The sequence below is a fragment of the Pseudophryne corroboree genome, chromosome 7 (assembly GCF_028390025.1).
Source record: "Pseudophryne corroboree isolate aPseCor3 chromosome 7, aPseCor3.hap2, whole genome shotgun sequence".
NCBI classification, from domain to species: domain Eukaryota; kingdom Metazoa; phylum Chordata; class Amphibia; order Anura; family Myobatrachidae; genus Pseudophryne; species Pseudophryne corroboree.
This window is the reverse complement of record NC_086450.1, coordinates 269,151,953-269,168,623: the sequence shown is the minus strand read 5'-3', so window position 1 is coordinate 269,168,623 and position 16,671 is coordinate 269,151,953. Positions and strand designations below refer to the sequence as shown.

The following is a 16,671-nucleotide window of genomic DNA, read 5'->3' as shown; positions in this document are numbered from 1 at the left end:
TACTTTGAACAAAGGCTATCAGCCCCCCATCCGCAGCCCATTGGATGGGGGGGACAGCCTCGGGCTTCACCCCTGGCCCTTGGGTGGCTGGGGGGGGGACCCCCGGCTGTGGCATTATCTGTCCAGCTAGTGGAGCCCGGTGCTGGTTTAAAAAATACGGGGGACCCCTACGCTTTTTGTCCCCCGTATTTTTGGAACCAGGACCAGGCGCAGAGCCCGGTGCTGGTTGCTTAAATATGGGGGAACCCCTGTCCATTTTTTTCCCATATTTTTGCAACCAGGGCCGGCTCAAAGAGCCCGAGGCTGGTTTGGTTAAGGAGGGGGGACCCCACGCAATTTTTTTAAAAAAAATTATAACATTTCCCACCCCTTCCCACTGATAAACATGCACGGATCTCATGGATCCGTGCATGCCAGCCTATACAAATACGGGATAAAAAAGCAGGTCTGTTTTTTTTTAGCACTTTTTCACGATTTGTATTTTAGCACGGCAGTGTTTGGCTATTGTCGGCAGTGTTTGTGTTTTGCACTTTTTAGTAAATGACCGATTTCTAGCAAATTGCAGGCGTATTTGACCGATGGTGTATTGATTCGTGATTTTTTCCTAGGACTTCCAAAATATTACGAATGCCCTCATCACTGCCGAGATTTTTGCTTAGTAAATTACCGAGATGACACTTTGAAGAAAAAACGGCATCTCGGTCAAAATCGGGACCTTAGTAAATATACCCCATAGTGTTTACTCTTGTAGATCAGATCATATGATGTGTCCATAACAATTTACCTTTTTGGTATTTACTGATTCAAATTACTATGAGCTATGTTTCCACCTTCAACAGTATATTGTTTATAATCGGTGTTTAACAGAATTCTGCAAATGGGAGACCTAAGTATATGAGCAATGAGAGATATAACAATACTGGTAATATAAGATTGACAGCCACAGGTCGCCACTCATTTGGGTTATCACAGAGATCACAGGAGGAATACACAAGTGCTTTTGAGCGAACAAGAGTCTCCTACCCGTTTAGGGATAGCTCTATATACATTCCTAGAGTTATTAGGGACCCCACCTGCTCAATATCTATTATTTCACCATTCAAACCCCCATAGGGTATATTATTATATGAAAGAATAACGCACACAATTGTTGCAGTCTGTAGCCACTTGGTGGGCTTATTCTCTAATTGAGATCTAATCATTATGTGGGATAATCTCTTTGAATTTCACGTTACCCACCGAACTATGAATTAATATTTTCACGTTTGTTCTATTTTTCCTAATATAGTGTCAGGAATTTTTTCTTGGCAGGTTATCTGCAGTTATCTGTAATTTAAACAATTAACAATACATATTTCTGTGTGTGTTGATAACCAGCGATCAACAAATACTTTGATCTTGTTTATGATTTAATCTATGTTGTTTTATGTCCTAGTGTCACAAATATTTTAAAATATAGATAATAAAATGTTGTTTTAATCTAACTCATATTACAATTTTCATATATAATAAAAGAGTGCACCACACAGTAAGCCTTCTTTAGAGGACGACCCTCTAGTGGTCCTTCTCTTCTTTTCTTTTTCTGGGACTGTATCACCGAATGAAGAGTTTTTGCCTTCACCTGATCCGAAGGGCCGTCTGTCAGGCAAAATCGATGAGGGGGACAATTTTTGAAGGATACGGCGTAACCTCGAGTGAGGGAAGCCCGTCCCGTCATACGGCAGGCTTGTCAGTCTTGGAAGCAGGCTGACGGGCAGCCCAGGCCCGTTTGGGTTTGGCTTATTAGGTGTGGAAGTGCGAGCCTGTTTCGGGTACGCCTGCCTCTTTGCTTTCCCTGAAGGACGAAAGAAGCAAAAAGAAGTACTCTTACCCTTCGGTACTGCAGGAGCAGTCTGTTTTAGCAGAAGCTAAGTCAGCCACTATCTTTTTGAGGTCTTCTCCGAAAAGGATGTCTCCCTTAAAAGGGACTACCTCCAGGGTTTTCTTAAGAGTCTATATCCACGGACCAGGACCGCAAGCATAGAATCCGGCGAGCCAGTATGGACGTAGTAGAAGCCTTGGCCGCCAGAATACCGGCATCAGAAGCCGCCTCCTTAATGTAATGAGAAGCTGTGACAATATACGATAGACATTGTCTAGCATGATCAGAAGTATTGGAAGACATCTCAGCTTCCAACTCCTGAGCCCACGCTTCAATAGCCTCTGCAGCCCAAGTCGCTGCAATGGTGGGCCAATGCGCAGCACCTGCTAGGGTGTAAATCGCTTTTAAACAACCCTCCACATGCTTATCCGTCGATTACATGACGGTAGTTACTGGCAGAGCTGAGGATACCACCAGCCGCGCCACCTGCGAATCCACTGGCGGGGGTGTCTCCCAATTTTTACTGAACTCCGTAGTGAGGGGAAAGCGAGCCAGCATCTTCTTGTGAGTCGTGAATTTCTTTCCTGGATTTTCCCAGGACTCCTGACGTATGTCAGCTAAATGGTCAGAGAGAGGTAAAACTTGTTTAACCACTTTCTGATGTTTAAACCTGTCCGGTTTCTTAGGGGCAGTATCAGGCTCTGGGTCATCAGTAATTTGAAGAATGAGCCTGATAGCCTGCAGCAAGTCAGGAACTTCCACCTGTGAGACAGACTCCCCATCAGAAGCATCAGGGTCAGACACTGTGGGGTCAGTATATACGCCATCCTCATCAGACGAGGTGTCTGGGATGTTGGTGGATTGTGAGGAAGTAATGGCCCACTTAGAGGAACCCTTGGTCTTAGGCGGGCGAGGGTTAGACTTCTGAGTAGTCAGTGATTGGTTCAATTGCTGTAACTGAGCAGACAGTTGATCTGCCCATGGCGGGTTAACCGCGGGGACGATAAGCGGTTGTACCGGCACAGGAGGTCCCATAGGGGGCATTAGTCTAGTTACTAGCTTATTCAATAGTGTGGCGAAGGTAGCCCAAGGCGGGTAATTTTAAACCCCCGTTGCTACAATCCCACTGGGGGGGTAAGGAACCCCCAGAACCTGAACCCTCAGCTGCTATGTTTTCCTCAAATGTGTCTGCAGCGTCACCACCACGCAATGTGGGATCAGCCCCAGCTCCATTGCCCTTTGTAGCTGACATATCCAAAGGCTCAATACAGGGCAACCCAGTACAATGTCAGCAGCACAAAGAACCCCCTGTGTAGTGTATTAGCACAAACAGGGAATTCAAGAGGTATATGTGACTGAAATTCACAGAGAAAAATACACAATAAGTATATCATGTGAACTACCTATATTAAATTATAAACCTGACACACCTAGCCCCATCAGGTTATAGAATATAGGGATAGCAATCTGAGTGAGAGACACAAAATGGAGGTCACACAGCAGCTACATGCACACACATATAGTCACAATGTACAGTGCAGAAATTATGACATGCAATAAAACTGCATCGGACTAGCAATACAAAGTAATACTCAGTATGGCTATATATTTAGTCAGAGCCAAAGAGTTCAGCGAGGTCCGCAATGCAGGGAGGCGCCGAACTACCGAGGAGCTCTCCCCACTCAGCTGTTGTGCTACAGCATCCGCTGCTGCGCCTGTCAAACTGACAGCCTGACAGGCAGCAGCAGAGCAACAGCATCAAGGCGCCTCAGCGCCGATCCCCCAGTGCTGTTGCTGTACAGCAGACTCAGAGTAGCCATCCAGTAGTCTAAGTAGGGCACCACATAGAAGGGGGTGCCCTAGCTCGGCTGCGACAGTCAGTGACAGAAGCCGCGGGTGCAGCTAAGCTCGGCAGATTGTGTGTCTGTGACACAGCTGCCGGCGCAGCACTGTGCCATTCTAACAAAGCGGCACCTTTGCTTAGATTGGGCGTTCGTGCTCTACGAGGGCTGGGGCTGACTGGACACCACGGGAGGGGGCCGGAGGATGGAGGGAGACTGTGCTAGCTGCAGCAACCATATTATCCCTCTGGGTGTTCGGAATCAGCAGGCTCCTCACCCTTAGTCACAGAGGCACCCGTTACTATAAGTCCCTACTGGTCTGCCTGGTCACTCACACTCAGAGGTTGGCCATAGTAGCAGCCTGACAGCCAGGAGGACTGTCTCCAAGTAGCAGCTGCATACAGTCTGAGGTGAGGAAGTGTTTGTAACTGACTGTATATGTATATATGTAATTACCCCACTTGTATGTATTATTTTAAATTATCATCTCTTTCCCTCTCTCCCATCTCTCTTTATTCCTCCTCTTTCTCTCTCCCATCTCCCCTATGGCATCTCCCTCCCATTTCCCCTCATTCCTACTCTCTCTCTCCCCCCCACCCCCCTCCACACACAGACACACTTCCCTCTCAACCCTCCACAGTGCCCAGCATACAGTATATACATTCCCATATCCACACACAGTGCTCAGCATACACACACACATCATATGTGATCGGACCCAGAAATAGTGGAGTAGGACCCCATTTTTATAAAGTGAGGGGTCCCTGGGACCCACAATTTTTTTCACTTAGTGCAATCACTGGTGTGTGTGTAAGCGACACTACTACTGTGGGCACTGTGTGTGTGTAAGCGGCACTACTACTGTGGGCATTGTGCGTGTGTAAGTGGCACTACTACTGTCGGCATTGTGCGTGTGTAAGCGGCACTACTACTGTGGGCACTGTGTGTGTAAGCGGCACTACTACTGTGGGAATTGTGTGTGTGTGTAAGTGGCACTACTACTGTGGGCATTGTGCGTGTGTAAGTGGCACTACTACTGTCGGCATTGTGCGTGTGTAAGTGGCACTATTACTGTAGGTATTATGGGGGTGATTCCGAGTTGTTCGCTCGCAAGCTGCTTTTAGCAGCATTGCACACGCTAAGCCGCCGCCTACTGGGAGTGAATCTTAGCTTATCAAAATTGCGAACGAAAGTTTTGCAATATTGCGAAAAGACTTCTCTGTGCAGTTTCTGAGTAGCTCGAGACTTACTCTTCCAGTGCGATCAGTTCAGTGCTTGTCGTTCCTGGTTTGACGTCACAAACACATCCAGCGTTCGCCCAGCCACTCCTCCGTTTCTCCAGCCACTCCCGCGTTTTTCCCAGAAACTGTAGCGTTTTTTCACACAGAAACAGAAACACCCACTTCCTGTCAATCACATTACGATCACCAGAACGAAGAAAAAACCTCGTAATGCCGTGAGTAAAATACCAATCTTCATAGCAAATTTACTTGGCGCAGTCGCAGTGCGAACATTGCACATGCGCAATAAGCGGAAAATCGCTGCGATGCAAAGAAAATTACCAAGCGAACAACTCGGAATGACCACCTATGTGTGTGTAAGCTGCACTACTACTGTGGGCATTGTGCGTGTGTAAGTGGCACTACTACTGTCGGCATTGTGCGTGTGTAAGTGGCACTACTACTGTCGGCATTGTGCGTGTGTAAGCGGCACTACTACTGTGGGCACTGTGTGTGTTAGCGGCACTACTACTGTGGGAATTGTGTGTGTGTGTAAGCGGCACTACTACTGTGGGCATTGTGCGTGTGTAAGTGGCACTACTACTGTCGGCATTGTGCGTGTGTAAGTGGCACTATTACTGTAGGTATTATGGGGGTGATTCCGAGTTGTTCGCTCGCAAGCTGCTTTTAGCAGCATTGCACACGCTAAGCCGCCGCCAACTGGGAGTGAATCTTAGCTTATCAAAATTGCGAACGAAAGTTTTGCAATATTGCGAAAAGACTTCTCTGTGCAGTTTCTGAGTAGCTCGAGACTTACTCTTCCAGTGCGATCAGTTCAGTGCTTGTCGTTCCTGGTTTGACGTCACAAACACATCCAGCGTTCGCCCAGACACTCCTCCGTTTCTCCAGCCACTCCCGCGTTTTTCCCAGAAACGGTAGCATTTTTTCACACAGAAACAGAAACACCCACTTCCTGTCAATCACATTACGATCACCAGAACGAAGAAAAAACCTCGTAATGCCGTGAGTAAAATACCAATCTTCATAGCAAATTTACTTGGCGCAGTCGCAGTGCGAACATTGCACATGCGCAATAAGCGGAAAATCGCTGCGATGCAAAGAAAATTACCAAGTGAACAACTCGGAATGACCACCTATGTGTGTGTAAGCTGCACTACTACTGTGGGCATTGTGCGCTTCTAAGCGGCACTACTACTGTGGGCATTGTGTGTGTGTAAACTACACTACTACTGTGGGCATTGTGTGTGTGTAAACTGCACTACTACTGTGTGGATTATGGCCCTCATTCCGAGTTGTTCGCTCGGTATTTTTCATCGCATCGCAGTGAAAATCCGCTTAGTACGCATGCGCAATGTTCGCACTGCGACTGCGCCAAGTAACTTTACTATGAAGAAAGTATTTTTACTCACGGCTTTTTCTTCGCTCCGGCGATCGTAATGTGATTGACAGGAAATGGGTGTTACTGGGCGGATACACGGCGTTTCAGGGGCGTGTGGCTGAAAACGCTACCGTTTCCGGAAAAAACGCAGGAGTGGCCGGGGAAACGGTGGGAGTGCCTGGGCGAACGCTGGGTGTGTTTGTGACGTCAACCAGGAACGACAAGCACTGAAATGATCGCACAGGCAGAGTAAGTCTGGAGCTACTCTGAAACTGCTAACTCGTTTGTAATCGCAATATTGCGCGTACGTCGGTCGCAATTTTAAGAAGCTAAGATTCACTCCCAGTAGGCGGCGGCTTAGCGTGTGTAACTCTGCTACATTCGCCTTGCGAGCGAACAACTCGGAATGAGGGCCCATGTGTGACTGTTGTGTGTCATAACGTGAAAATGAGACACTACTGTGTGGTGTAATATGAATCAGGGACACTGTGCGGTGTAATGTGAATAAGATTGTGCTACTGTGTGTGATGTAATCTCAATTGCGGGTACTATTGGGTGGCCACTCCCCTTCCTTGTGATACCACACCCCTTTTGTGTGGCGGAGGGAGGGCGCAAATGTATAGTTTGCAGGGGGGCGCCGAACACCCTAGCACCGGCCCTGTATTTAGTAGATATATCAATGCACAGTAAAGACTGGATGTATATCACAGGGTACTTGTACTATATAACCCTGACCAAATGCACTGTTTCTTAACTAACACTGTCAACAGACATGTAGAATACTTAAGTGTCTTGTAAAGTGCACAGCGCTGATATGCAGGCGACTTTACAAAGGAGGATTTGCTCAAACAGTGCTGCTCTGTGTAATGGCGCCCAAACACTGACTGGGAGTGAGGGAGAAAGATATTCAGCTCCAGGGCAGGAACATTACTATAAATGGCACCCTGGGGCTGGGGGAGGGGCTACAGGTCCAAGCCTTATCCCCTTGCTGGACTTCACCACTGGTACTATGGGCTGTTAATAAAACAGTTTTTGTGAGGTAAAAAAACCAACCTGTGCCCTTGCCCTGGTGGTTTAGTGGAGTCCCTGCCCGACCACAGCTTCCACGCCAGAGCGCGCAACCCGCCTCCCACCGGCCGCGCCGGATCGCGATTTTAGCGGGACCCACTTACCTCCTCCCTGAGTGTGGCCACACGATCCAGGAGAACTTCGGCGGGTGTGTGACTAACGAGAAGCAAACCGGAGCCTCTGCTGTAAGTATCCAGCAACCAGGGAGTGGGAGTATACAGCGCCGCTGGGGGAGGTGATGGAGCTGCAGCAGGAGATGTCTGACTGACATCTAATACTCACAGAGTCACTGCTGCAGCCCTTGAAGTCTTCATTTTTCACTTAGAAAAGCTCTTCTCAGGGCTGCTGGAACAGCCCCCCTGTTGTATGCCTGCTTACTACATGGCACCAACTACAAAACTGAGCGCCTGTGCACAGAGGCAGGGTTATAGAGGAGACGGCGCTATGCATCTTGGGAAGAAGATCAAAGCTTTGAGCCTGTTGGTGCCTCAGATCAAGATCCTACTCTACACCCCGATGTTATTCCCTGTGGAGCCCACTGTACCCCGTAGCAGAAATTCTATTTTCCTTCTCTCGAAGTATGTCCGTCTCCTCGAGCACAGTTTCTAGACTGAGTCTGGTAGGAGGGGCATAGAGGGAGGGGCCAACCCACACTGTTAAACTCTTAAAGTGCCAGTGGCTCCCAAAGGACCAGTCTATACCCCACGGAACTAAATTGGACCCTAGCATCCTCTACGGACTACGAGAAAAGGATTTACTGGTAGGTAATTAAAATCCTATTTTCCTTCTCTCTAAGTATGTCCGTCTCCTCGGGCACAGTTTCTAGACTGAGTCTGGTAGTAGGGGCATAGAGGGAGGGGCCAGCTCACACTGTTAACCTCTTAAAGTGCCAGTGGCTCCCAAAGGACCCATCTATACCCCATGGTACTAAATTGGACCCCAGCATCCTCTACAGACTACGAGAAAAGGATTTTACTGGTAGGTAATTAAAATCCTATTTTTACATTTAGATTTATTTGGAATCTATGGAGTAATGCAGGATCAGTGGTCCAGTAGAAAACAACTGCAGTAGTTCCATAATGACCCTGAATATGTTCCGTTACGTGGCATCATACTGTGAGGCCGATTCAATTTTCCTAGGACTTCCACTGGAGCGTTGTACAACAAGTTAGCTGATGGTTGTGGATCTTGCATCCCCAGATTTGCCCATGCGCAGTGTGGCTCCTGCCCATGGGCAGATCTGGAGATGTTATGTTGCTCACAGTGTCCCAAAAACCACAGCATGATTGACTAGCTGATGGAGTTTGGTGAGTGCAATGAGTAGTATTCCAGAAAATGAGGACATTAGTTCCGTTTTCTGGGGGTGCCAAAGCCTTGGACGTAGCATCACAGGCCCCAGTAGTGTGATTTGGCCGGACATCCTGCGTAACCTGTGGGTTATTTAGATATCCGATGGTCGCATAATTGATCTGATTCTGCGTCCTTGGGTGCAGCAGCAGATCAAATAAGTGTGCGTCTTTTTATTAAGATGCCTCCTGGAGCTTTAGCATAATTTCGCACAGACATAGCATCCCCCACATTATCAAGCCCAATGTGAAACAGTGTACACTTCCAGGTATTACTGTAGGCAGACTCATACTGGGCTGCCGGGGAGCCAGGTAATTGCCCGATGGGCCCCAATGATTTTAGGCCACACTCCTTTCTGAGATCGCGTGGAGCTTAGCGGCCCACTAATCATATTCACTAAATATGTAAACTGAAAAACAAAGATACAGATTATTTACATATTCTGCATTCAATACATCAGCATTTGAGGCCTGCCAGACCCCCCACACACACCCAACACACACACACACTGAGTAAGCAGTTACAGTAAGTAGAAATCTTATGCAATTACATAAACCTATAAATGTGGGACTTTGCAGTCACTTGAATTATTTTACCTCATAAAACCCCCGCACAAGACTGTCTGTCTGCTGTACAACTCCTCTTTCAATTCTCCACTTCACCATCTTTTCAATATATTCTTTCTTATTTTTCTCGGTTACTGGTATGTTAGCACCCCCTGGCTTAAGTTCACGTTCTGTAATCTTAGAAGAACAGAAATACACATTAAAATGTAAACGTTCATGTTTCTTGCAAACTTTTTTTTTAGATACAATTGGGCAAATAGTATTGACATAAATTAAAATTGAGCAAAGTAAAGACCTTTTCTGAGCATGCCCTTTAAAAGACAAGGAGTCTTAAGCAAAAATGATAATGACATAGCGGACACACTAAATGAGTTTTTTTCAACAGTATTCACTCGTGAGGACCCAATTCAGGGACTAACGCACAATCTCAATAATGAGAATATCACACTGATAGGTACTTATTTAAGCGAGGAAGTAGTCTGTGACCGATTAAAACATTTAAAGATTAATAAATCACCAGGGCCCGATGGTATTCATCCAAGGGTTCTAATGGAGCTTCACTCTGAACTGGCAAAGCCGCTATCTTTGATCTTTAAGGATTCAGTTATATCAGGTATGGTTCCCAAAGACTGGCGTATAGCGGAAGTAGTGCCTATATTCAAAAAGGGAAGTAAAGCTGAACCAGGTAATTATAGACCAGTTAGTCTTACATCTATAGTGGGGAAAGTATTGGAAGGTATTCTAAGAGATAGTATTCAGAAGTTCCTTGAAACCAATAAGGTCATTAAAAGGAATCAACATGGGTTTATGAAGGACAGATCCTGTCAAACCAACTTACTTGGCTTTTATGAAACAGTAAGCGCAAACCTAGATCAGGGTAAAGACGTGGATGTAATATTTTTAGACTTTGCCAAAGCGTTCGATACTGTACCACACATGAGACTTATCTACAAGCTACAAGAATCAGGGCTAGGAAGCACAATATGCACTTGGGTCAAAAACTGGTTAGATAATAGGAAGCAGCGCGTTGTGGTTAATGGATCTTTTTCAACTTGGACTGAAGTGCTAAGTGGTGTACCGCAAGGCTCAGTATTAGGACCGCTATTGTTCAATATTTTCATTAACGACCTAACAGAAGGTCTAGAGAGCATGGTGTCAATTTTTGCAGATGATACCAAATTGTGTAAGGCTATAAATACAGAGGAGGATGCCGAGTCTCTTCAGAACGACTTAGTTAAATTAGAAGCATGGGCAGCCAAATGGAGAATGCGCTTCAACACAGACAAGTGTAAGGTCAGGGCCGAAACTAGACCTGTCAGCACCCGGGGCAAGGAAGCATTTTGCCCCCCCCCCCCCCCCCGCATTACACAAAAAATTATCATGTTATCAAATATTTAGAAAGGGGATACCATTGAACAAAATTGCGCCTCATGTGCCCCAAATTTCCTAAGCATCTGTCACATAGCCCCTGTGTGTCCCCACACATTGCACCACATTACTGCACTACATGATTACACTAAGTGCCCTTTATATTGCACTACACTACGTACATGCCCCTATATGCTGCACTACATTACTACACTATCTCCCATACACTGCACTACATTACATGCTCCTAACACTACGTACATGCCCCCTATATGCTGCACTACATTACTACACTATCCCCTATACACTGCACTACATTACATGCTCCTATACACTGCACTACATACCCTATATGCTGTACTATATATTACTTCATTACACTACACTACACTACATCTACATTACCAACAATAACACTGCAGGCAGGTATCCCCATTTTACACAGTGCGGTAGGCAGATATCCCCATTTTACACAGCGCGGCAGGCATATATCCCCATTTTACACAGTACGCAGGCAGATGCCCCCATATTACACAGTACGCAGGCAGATGCCCCCATATTACACAGTACGCAGGCAGATGCCCCCATATTACACAGTACGCAGGCAGATGCCCCCATATTACACAGTATGCAGGCAGATGCCCCCATATTACACAGTACGCAGGCAGGTGCCCCCATATTACACAGTACGCAGGCAGGTGCCCCCATATTACACAGTACGCAGGCAGATGCCCCCATATTACACAGTACGCAGGCAGATGCCCCCATATTACACAGTACGCAGGCAGGTGCCCCCATATTACACAGTGCGGCAGGCAGGTATCCCCATAGGCAGGTGTCCCCATTTTACACAGTGCGGCAGCGGCAGGCAGGTTTCAAGTTGGGGGGAAGGAGGGGGGGAGAGAGAGAGAGAGAATACTTACGTCTTCACGCTCTTCGGTCCCGCCGTCTCACGTCCCTCGCGCCGGCCGCCTCCTCCTTCATGCTTATCTCCTTATCGCCTCTCCCCGAGCGCTCCTGCTCGGGGGGCGGGGCTTCGCGGAATGACGCGTTTGCGTCGTGACGTCACGACGCAACGCGTCATTCCGCAAAACTCCGCCCCCCGAGCAGGAGCGCTCGGAAGAGGCGATAAGGAGTAGAAACGGCACTGCCGCCGGGTCTCTCTCAGCGCCCCTCTAAATCCTGCGCCTGGGTCACATGCCCCCCTAGCCCCCCCCCTAGTTTCGGCCCTGGTAAGGTAATGCACTGTGGTAACAAGAACATAAATTACACCTACCTACTAAATGGGGTAAAATTAGGGGATTCTGTACTGGAAAAGGACTTAGGTGTCCTCATAGATAGCAAGCTAAGCAGTAGTACCCAAAGTAGGACTGCAGCGAAGAAGGCTAATAAGATATTAGCATGCATAAAACGGGGTATTGATGCTAGGGACGAGAGTATTATACTCCCGTTATATAAATCACTAGTGAGGCCACACCTTGAATACTGTGTACAATTCTGGGCACCGTACTACAAAAAGGATATCCTGGAGCTTGAAAAGGTACAGAGGAGAGCAACCAAACTAATTAAGGGCATGGAGACGATGGAATACAAGGAAAGGCTTGAAAGACTAGGCATGTTTACATTGGAAAAGCGGAGACTAAGAGGGGATATGATCAACATCTACAAATATATAAGGGGACAATACACAGAGCTTGCGCGGGACCTGTTTTTGGTTAGATCAACACAGAGGACTCGTGGACACTCGCTCAGGTTAGAGGAGAGGAGATTCCGCACAATACGGCGTAAAGGCTTTTTCACGGTAAGGACAATACATGTTTGGAATTCCCTGCCCGAGGGAGTTGTAATGGCGGAATCTGTCAACACCTTTAAGAATGGGTTAGATAAATTCCTATTGGATAAGGATATCCAGGGGTATGGTGCATAGTCATGCATTATAGTTACTATAAATAGGGATAAAATGTAACGGCTGACAGCAGCATCAGTCAGAAATTTTAGTCAAATCATCATGCATAGGAGACCACAAATGGGTTGAATTCGAATTTTTCAACCTCAGATACTATGTTACTATGTTACTATGCATGTGCTGACTCAATAGAGACCTTCTTGTGGATGGGAGCTGGCCACCACAGATCAGCCATTGAAGTTATTGGAAAGGATCTTTAAGTAGTTACCAAACATTGGGGAAGATACCATTATCCTTGGAGAGTGGTAGTAAAGTTGGAGAGAAATAAGAAGCCGAGCAGCTTCTGCCATGTTAAAGATTGTATTTGAAAAATGACAGGAGCGAAGTGGTTGGTAGTTTATCTTTCTCCACTTTATCGCTCTCCAACGCTTAGTACATCTGCCCCATTATCTTTTCAACTCAGAGTTCTTCATATTAGCCAAATCATCATTTGATGTTTCCATTAACTGATTTAACAGTGATCAGTATTAAGGCCACATCATGACTACTGTAAAGCTGTGATAAGATGTAAAATTGCATCTGCTAGAGAAGATCTGCAGGGTTCTCAAATGTTCCTCAATCCATGGTGGAGTTAGACCTGGTGAGTCTCAATGATCACTAATCTGTTGAATGACACTGTTTGAAATGCCCACACAGATTCCTAATTTTCGGTAATGTGCGCAGGCCCTGTTCTGCGCATATGCAGAATGGGTTCTGAGTGACTGCACGCAGTCCCACTTCTGCCTCTGCCAGGGGGGCGAGGCGGAGTCTCCCCCATATTCCGGTAGTCTCAAGGCCAGGATGTGCGTCTTCTTGGCCTCGTAAGGCACCCTGCGACGACCAGCCTGGGTAAGCAAATTCGTCCTCTGCTGAATCAGGCAACATACTCAATGAAAAGTTATAACTTACCGTTAACTTACTGAAACATGGGGTAGGCTGCTGTCCATGTGTGGAATCACCTCTTTATACTACCATATGATACTACGGGGCCCATTTAAAGGTGATCGGGTTTTTAACCCAATAATTTGAATTTCGTATTGACGCTATTCGGAACAATAAGTAATTAAGCACACATGCGCCCTATGATGTGTAAAAGTAAAACGATCCCTTTAATTTGCCAGGGGCCACCACGCTATTGCACATGTGCATTCTGCTGACCACGCATGCATAAGTGGTGAATGCTGGCCAGGGATCCCTAGTATTTTTTTGTGGACTGAAGCATTTAGGCAGGGTCGGCTTCAGGCCTACTAGCACCATGCACGCTCCTAAAAAAAAGTGGGCGTGGCCTTGCAAATTCATATTATCAAACTATAAATATATTTTCACACCCCCTCTACACACATAATTGGCAGCCTTACACATAACAGCCACAGTAGTGTTCCTTGCACATAATGCCTCCAGTATAGTACCAGATAGACATGATATGCCCCCCAGCAGTACCAGATAGACATGATATGCCCCCCCCAGCAGTACCAGATAGACATGATATGCCCCCCAGCAGTGCCAGATAGACATGATATGTCCCCAGCAGTGCCAGATACACATGATATGCCCCCCCAGCAATGCCAGATAGGCATGATCTGTCACCCAGCAGTGCCAGATACACATGATATGCCCCCCCAGCAGTGCCAGATACACATATGCCCCCCAGCAGTGCCAGATACACATGTCCCCACAGTGCCAGATACACATGTGCCCCACAGTGCCAGCTACATATATGCCTCCACAGTGCCAGATACACATGTCCCCAGAGTGCCAGATGTGCCCCCAATGCCAGATACACATGTCCCCAAAGTGCCTCCCCCCCCCCCAAAGTGCTGTTCACCACGCAGCTGCTGACTGTTCTTGAGGGCAGGGAGGAGAGCGCAGCGTGCGTCTCTCCTGCCCCTAAGTCTTCAGTGGCGGTGTCTAGCTCCAATTAGGCACCAGTCCGCGAGCCAATCAAAGCTCATGGTCTGGTAGCCAATCAGGAGCCTTAGCTGCCGGTCCGCGAGATCTGATTGGCTCACGGGCTGGCGCCGCTTACATGGGGGCTGTGGGATGCAGTGGGAGGCTGGCTGTGGGACGGACGCTGCAGCTGCAGGGTACTGGCTCCAGGGCAGGCTTCAGTATGGCGGCGAGAGGAAGCAGCGCCCATTAAGTGTGGCGCACTGTTCGGCCGCTCTATGGGAACATGCCTGGAGCCAGCCCTGCATATAGGCTACAATGGCTAACTCCATCTACAGATAGCGTTCGCTACCAGGGCTAAGCTGGAACCTGCCAAATTTGGTAAGCATGCAATCCCTGTGCTGCAGCAATCATCTGACTTAATTTTCCAATGGACTTCATCCTGTTCCTCTTTAAACCTGAGACAGGCAATTATTCCTGTCAGATAAAGCCTTCCCTCTGGGATAATTCCTGATCACAGGTCTCTGTAACCTGAACGCTGACAGTGCTATATCGGTGTCCCTTCCTGCCTCCAGCCAGGGCCGGTTCTAGGTATTTTGGCGCCCCGGGCAGAAAATAGGGGTGTGGCTTCATACAGGGGGCGTGGTCAGTTACACCCCTTGTAGAGTTGTGACCCTATTTGTGCCCCCTGTAGCGTAGCGCCGCTTGCACACAAAAAATAAATACTTACAATCCCCGCTCCTGACCGCTACAGACCTCCGCCGGCGCCGCTCCTCTCCTCGGAGCTATGGGAGAGACGTCATGACGGCTCTCCCATAGCACAGCATACACAGACACTAGAGGTCAAATATGACGCCTAGCGTCTGTCAGTCCCACAATGCTGTGCGGTGCACGATGACATCATCGTGCACCGCACAGCAAAGGTCCTCTCCACGAAGGGAAACTAGACGCGTAGCGTCTAGTTCCCTTCACAGCGGGGGACCAGCGCAGGACACAGCAGGGGGCACAGTAGCGGATCTTGCCATGGTGCGGCGCCCTCCTGATGGCGTCGGCGCCCTCCAGAAGGTGGCGCCCCGGGCAAAAGTCCTGCTTGCCCGTGGCAAGATCCGCTACTGCCCAGCTTATCTGTATGTCCTGTTCAGTGCAGCCTCAAGCATTTCCATATGCCCTGTTTCAAAAAGTGTCTTCAGTATATCTGCATATCCTGCATCTGCTATATCTCCATTATATCTGGATAAGCTGCAACTGCTAACATCTCCAAAATATCTGCATATCCTGCTTCAGGAAATGTCTTCAGTACATCTACATATCCTGCACCTGCAAGCATCTCCAGTATATCTGCATATCCTGCTTCAGCAAGTGCCTTCTGCACATTTGCATATCCTGCATCTGCTACATCTCCAGTATATTTGCACATCCTGCTTCAGCAAGTGTCTTCAGTATATCTGCATATCCTGCTTCAGCAAGTGCCTTCTGTATATATGCATATCCTGCATCTGCTACATCTCCAGTGCAGTGCATCTGGAAAGTATTCACAGCGCTTCACTTTTTCCACATTTTGTTATATTACAGCCTTATTCCAAAATGGAATAAATTAATTTTTTCCATCAAAATTCTACACACAATACCCCATAATGACAACGTGGTATTTTTGCAAGTTTATATAAAAAACAAAAAACTGAAAAATCACATGTACATAAGTATTCACATCCTTTGTCATGAAGCTCAAAATTGAGCTCAGGTGCATCCTGTTTCCACTGATCACCCTTGATATTGTCCTACAGCTTAATTGGAGTCCACCTGTGTTAAATTCAGTTGATTAGACATGATTTGGAAAGGCACACACCTGTCTATATAAGGTCCCACACTTGACAGTACATGTCTGAGCACAAACCAAGCATGAAGTCAAAGGAACTGTCTGTAGATCTCCGAGACAGGACTGTCTCGAAGCACAAATCATGGGAAGGGTACAGAAAAAATAAGATTTTAAACCTACCGGTAAATCTTTTTCTCCTAGTCCGTAGAGGATGCTGGGGACTCCGTAAGGACCATGATGATAGACGGGCTCCGCAGGAGACATGGGCACTAAAAAGAACTTTAGGTATGGGTGTGCACTGGCTCCTCCCTCTATGCCCCTCCTCCAGACCTCAGTTAGAGAAACTGTGCCCA

The 16,671-nt window shown here is 47.3% G+C and overlaps 1 protein-coding gene across 7 annotated transcripts in view; it reads right to left on the bottom strand.

Annotated features, from left to right (window-relative positions):
• Window positions 1-16,671, bottom strand: part of HECW2 (HECT, C2 and WW domain containing E3 ubiquitin protein ligase 2) — a 1,325,610-nt gene that overhangs the window by 49,318 nt on the left and 1,259,621 nt on the right. For all 7 annotated transcript variants that reach the window (XM_063934135.1, XM_063934134.1, XM_063934138.1 and 4 more), the window contains one exon: window positions 9,333-9,479. In XM_063934135.1, the coding sequence (XP_063790205.1) occupies window positions 9,333-9,479 (147 nt within the window). The remainder of the gene's footprint in view (window positions 1-9,332; window positions 9,480-16,671) is intronic.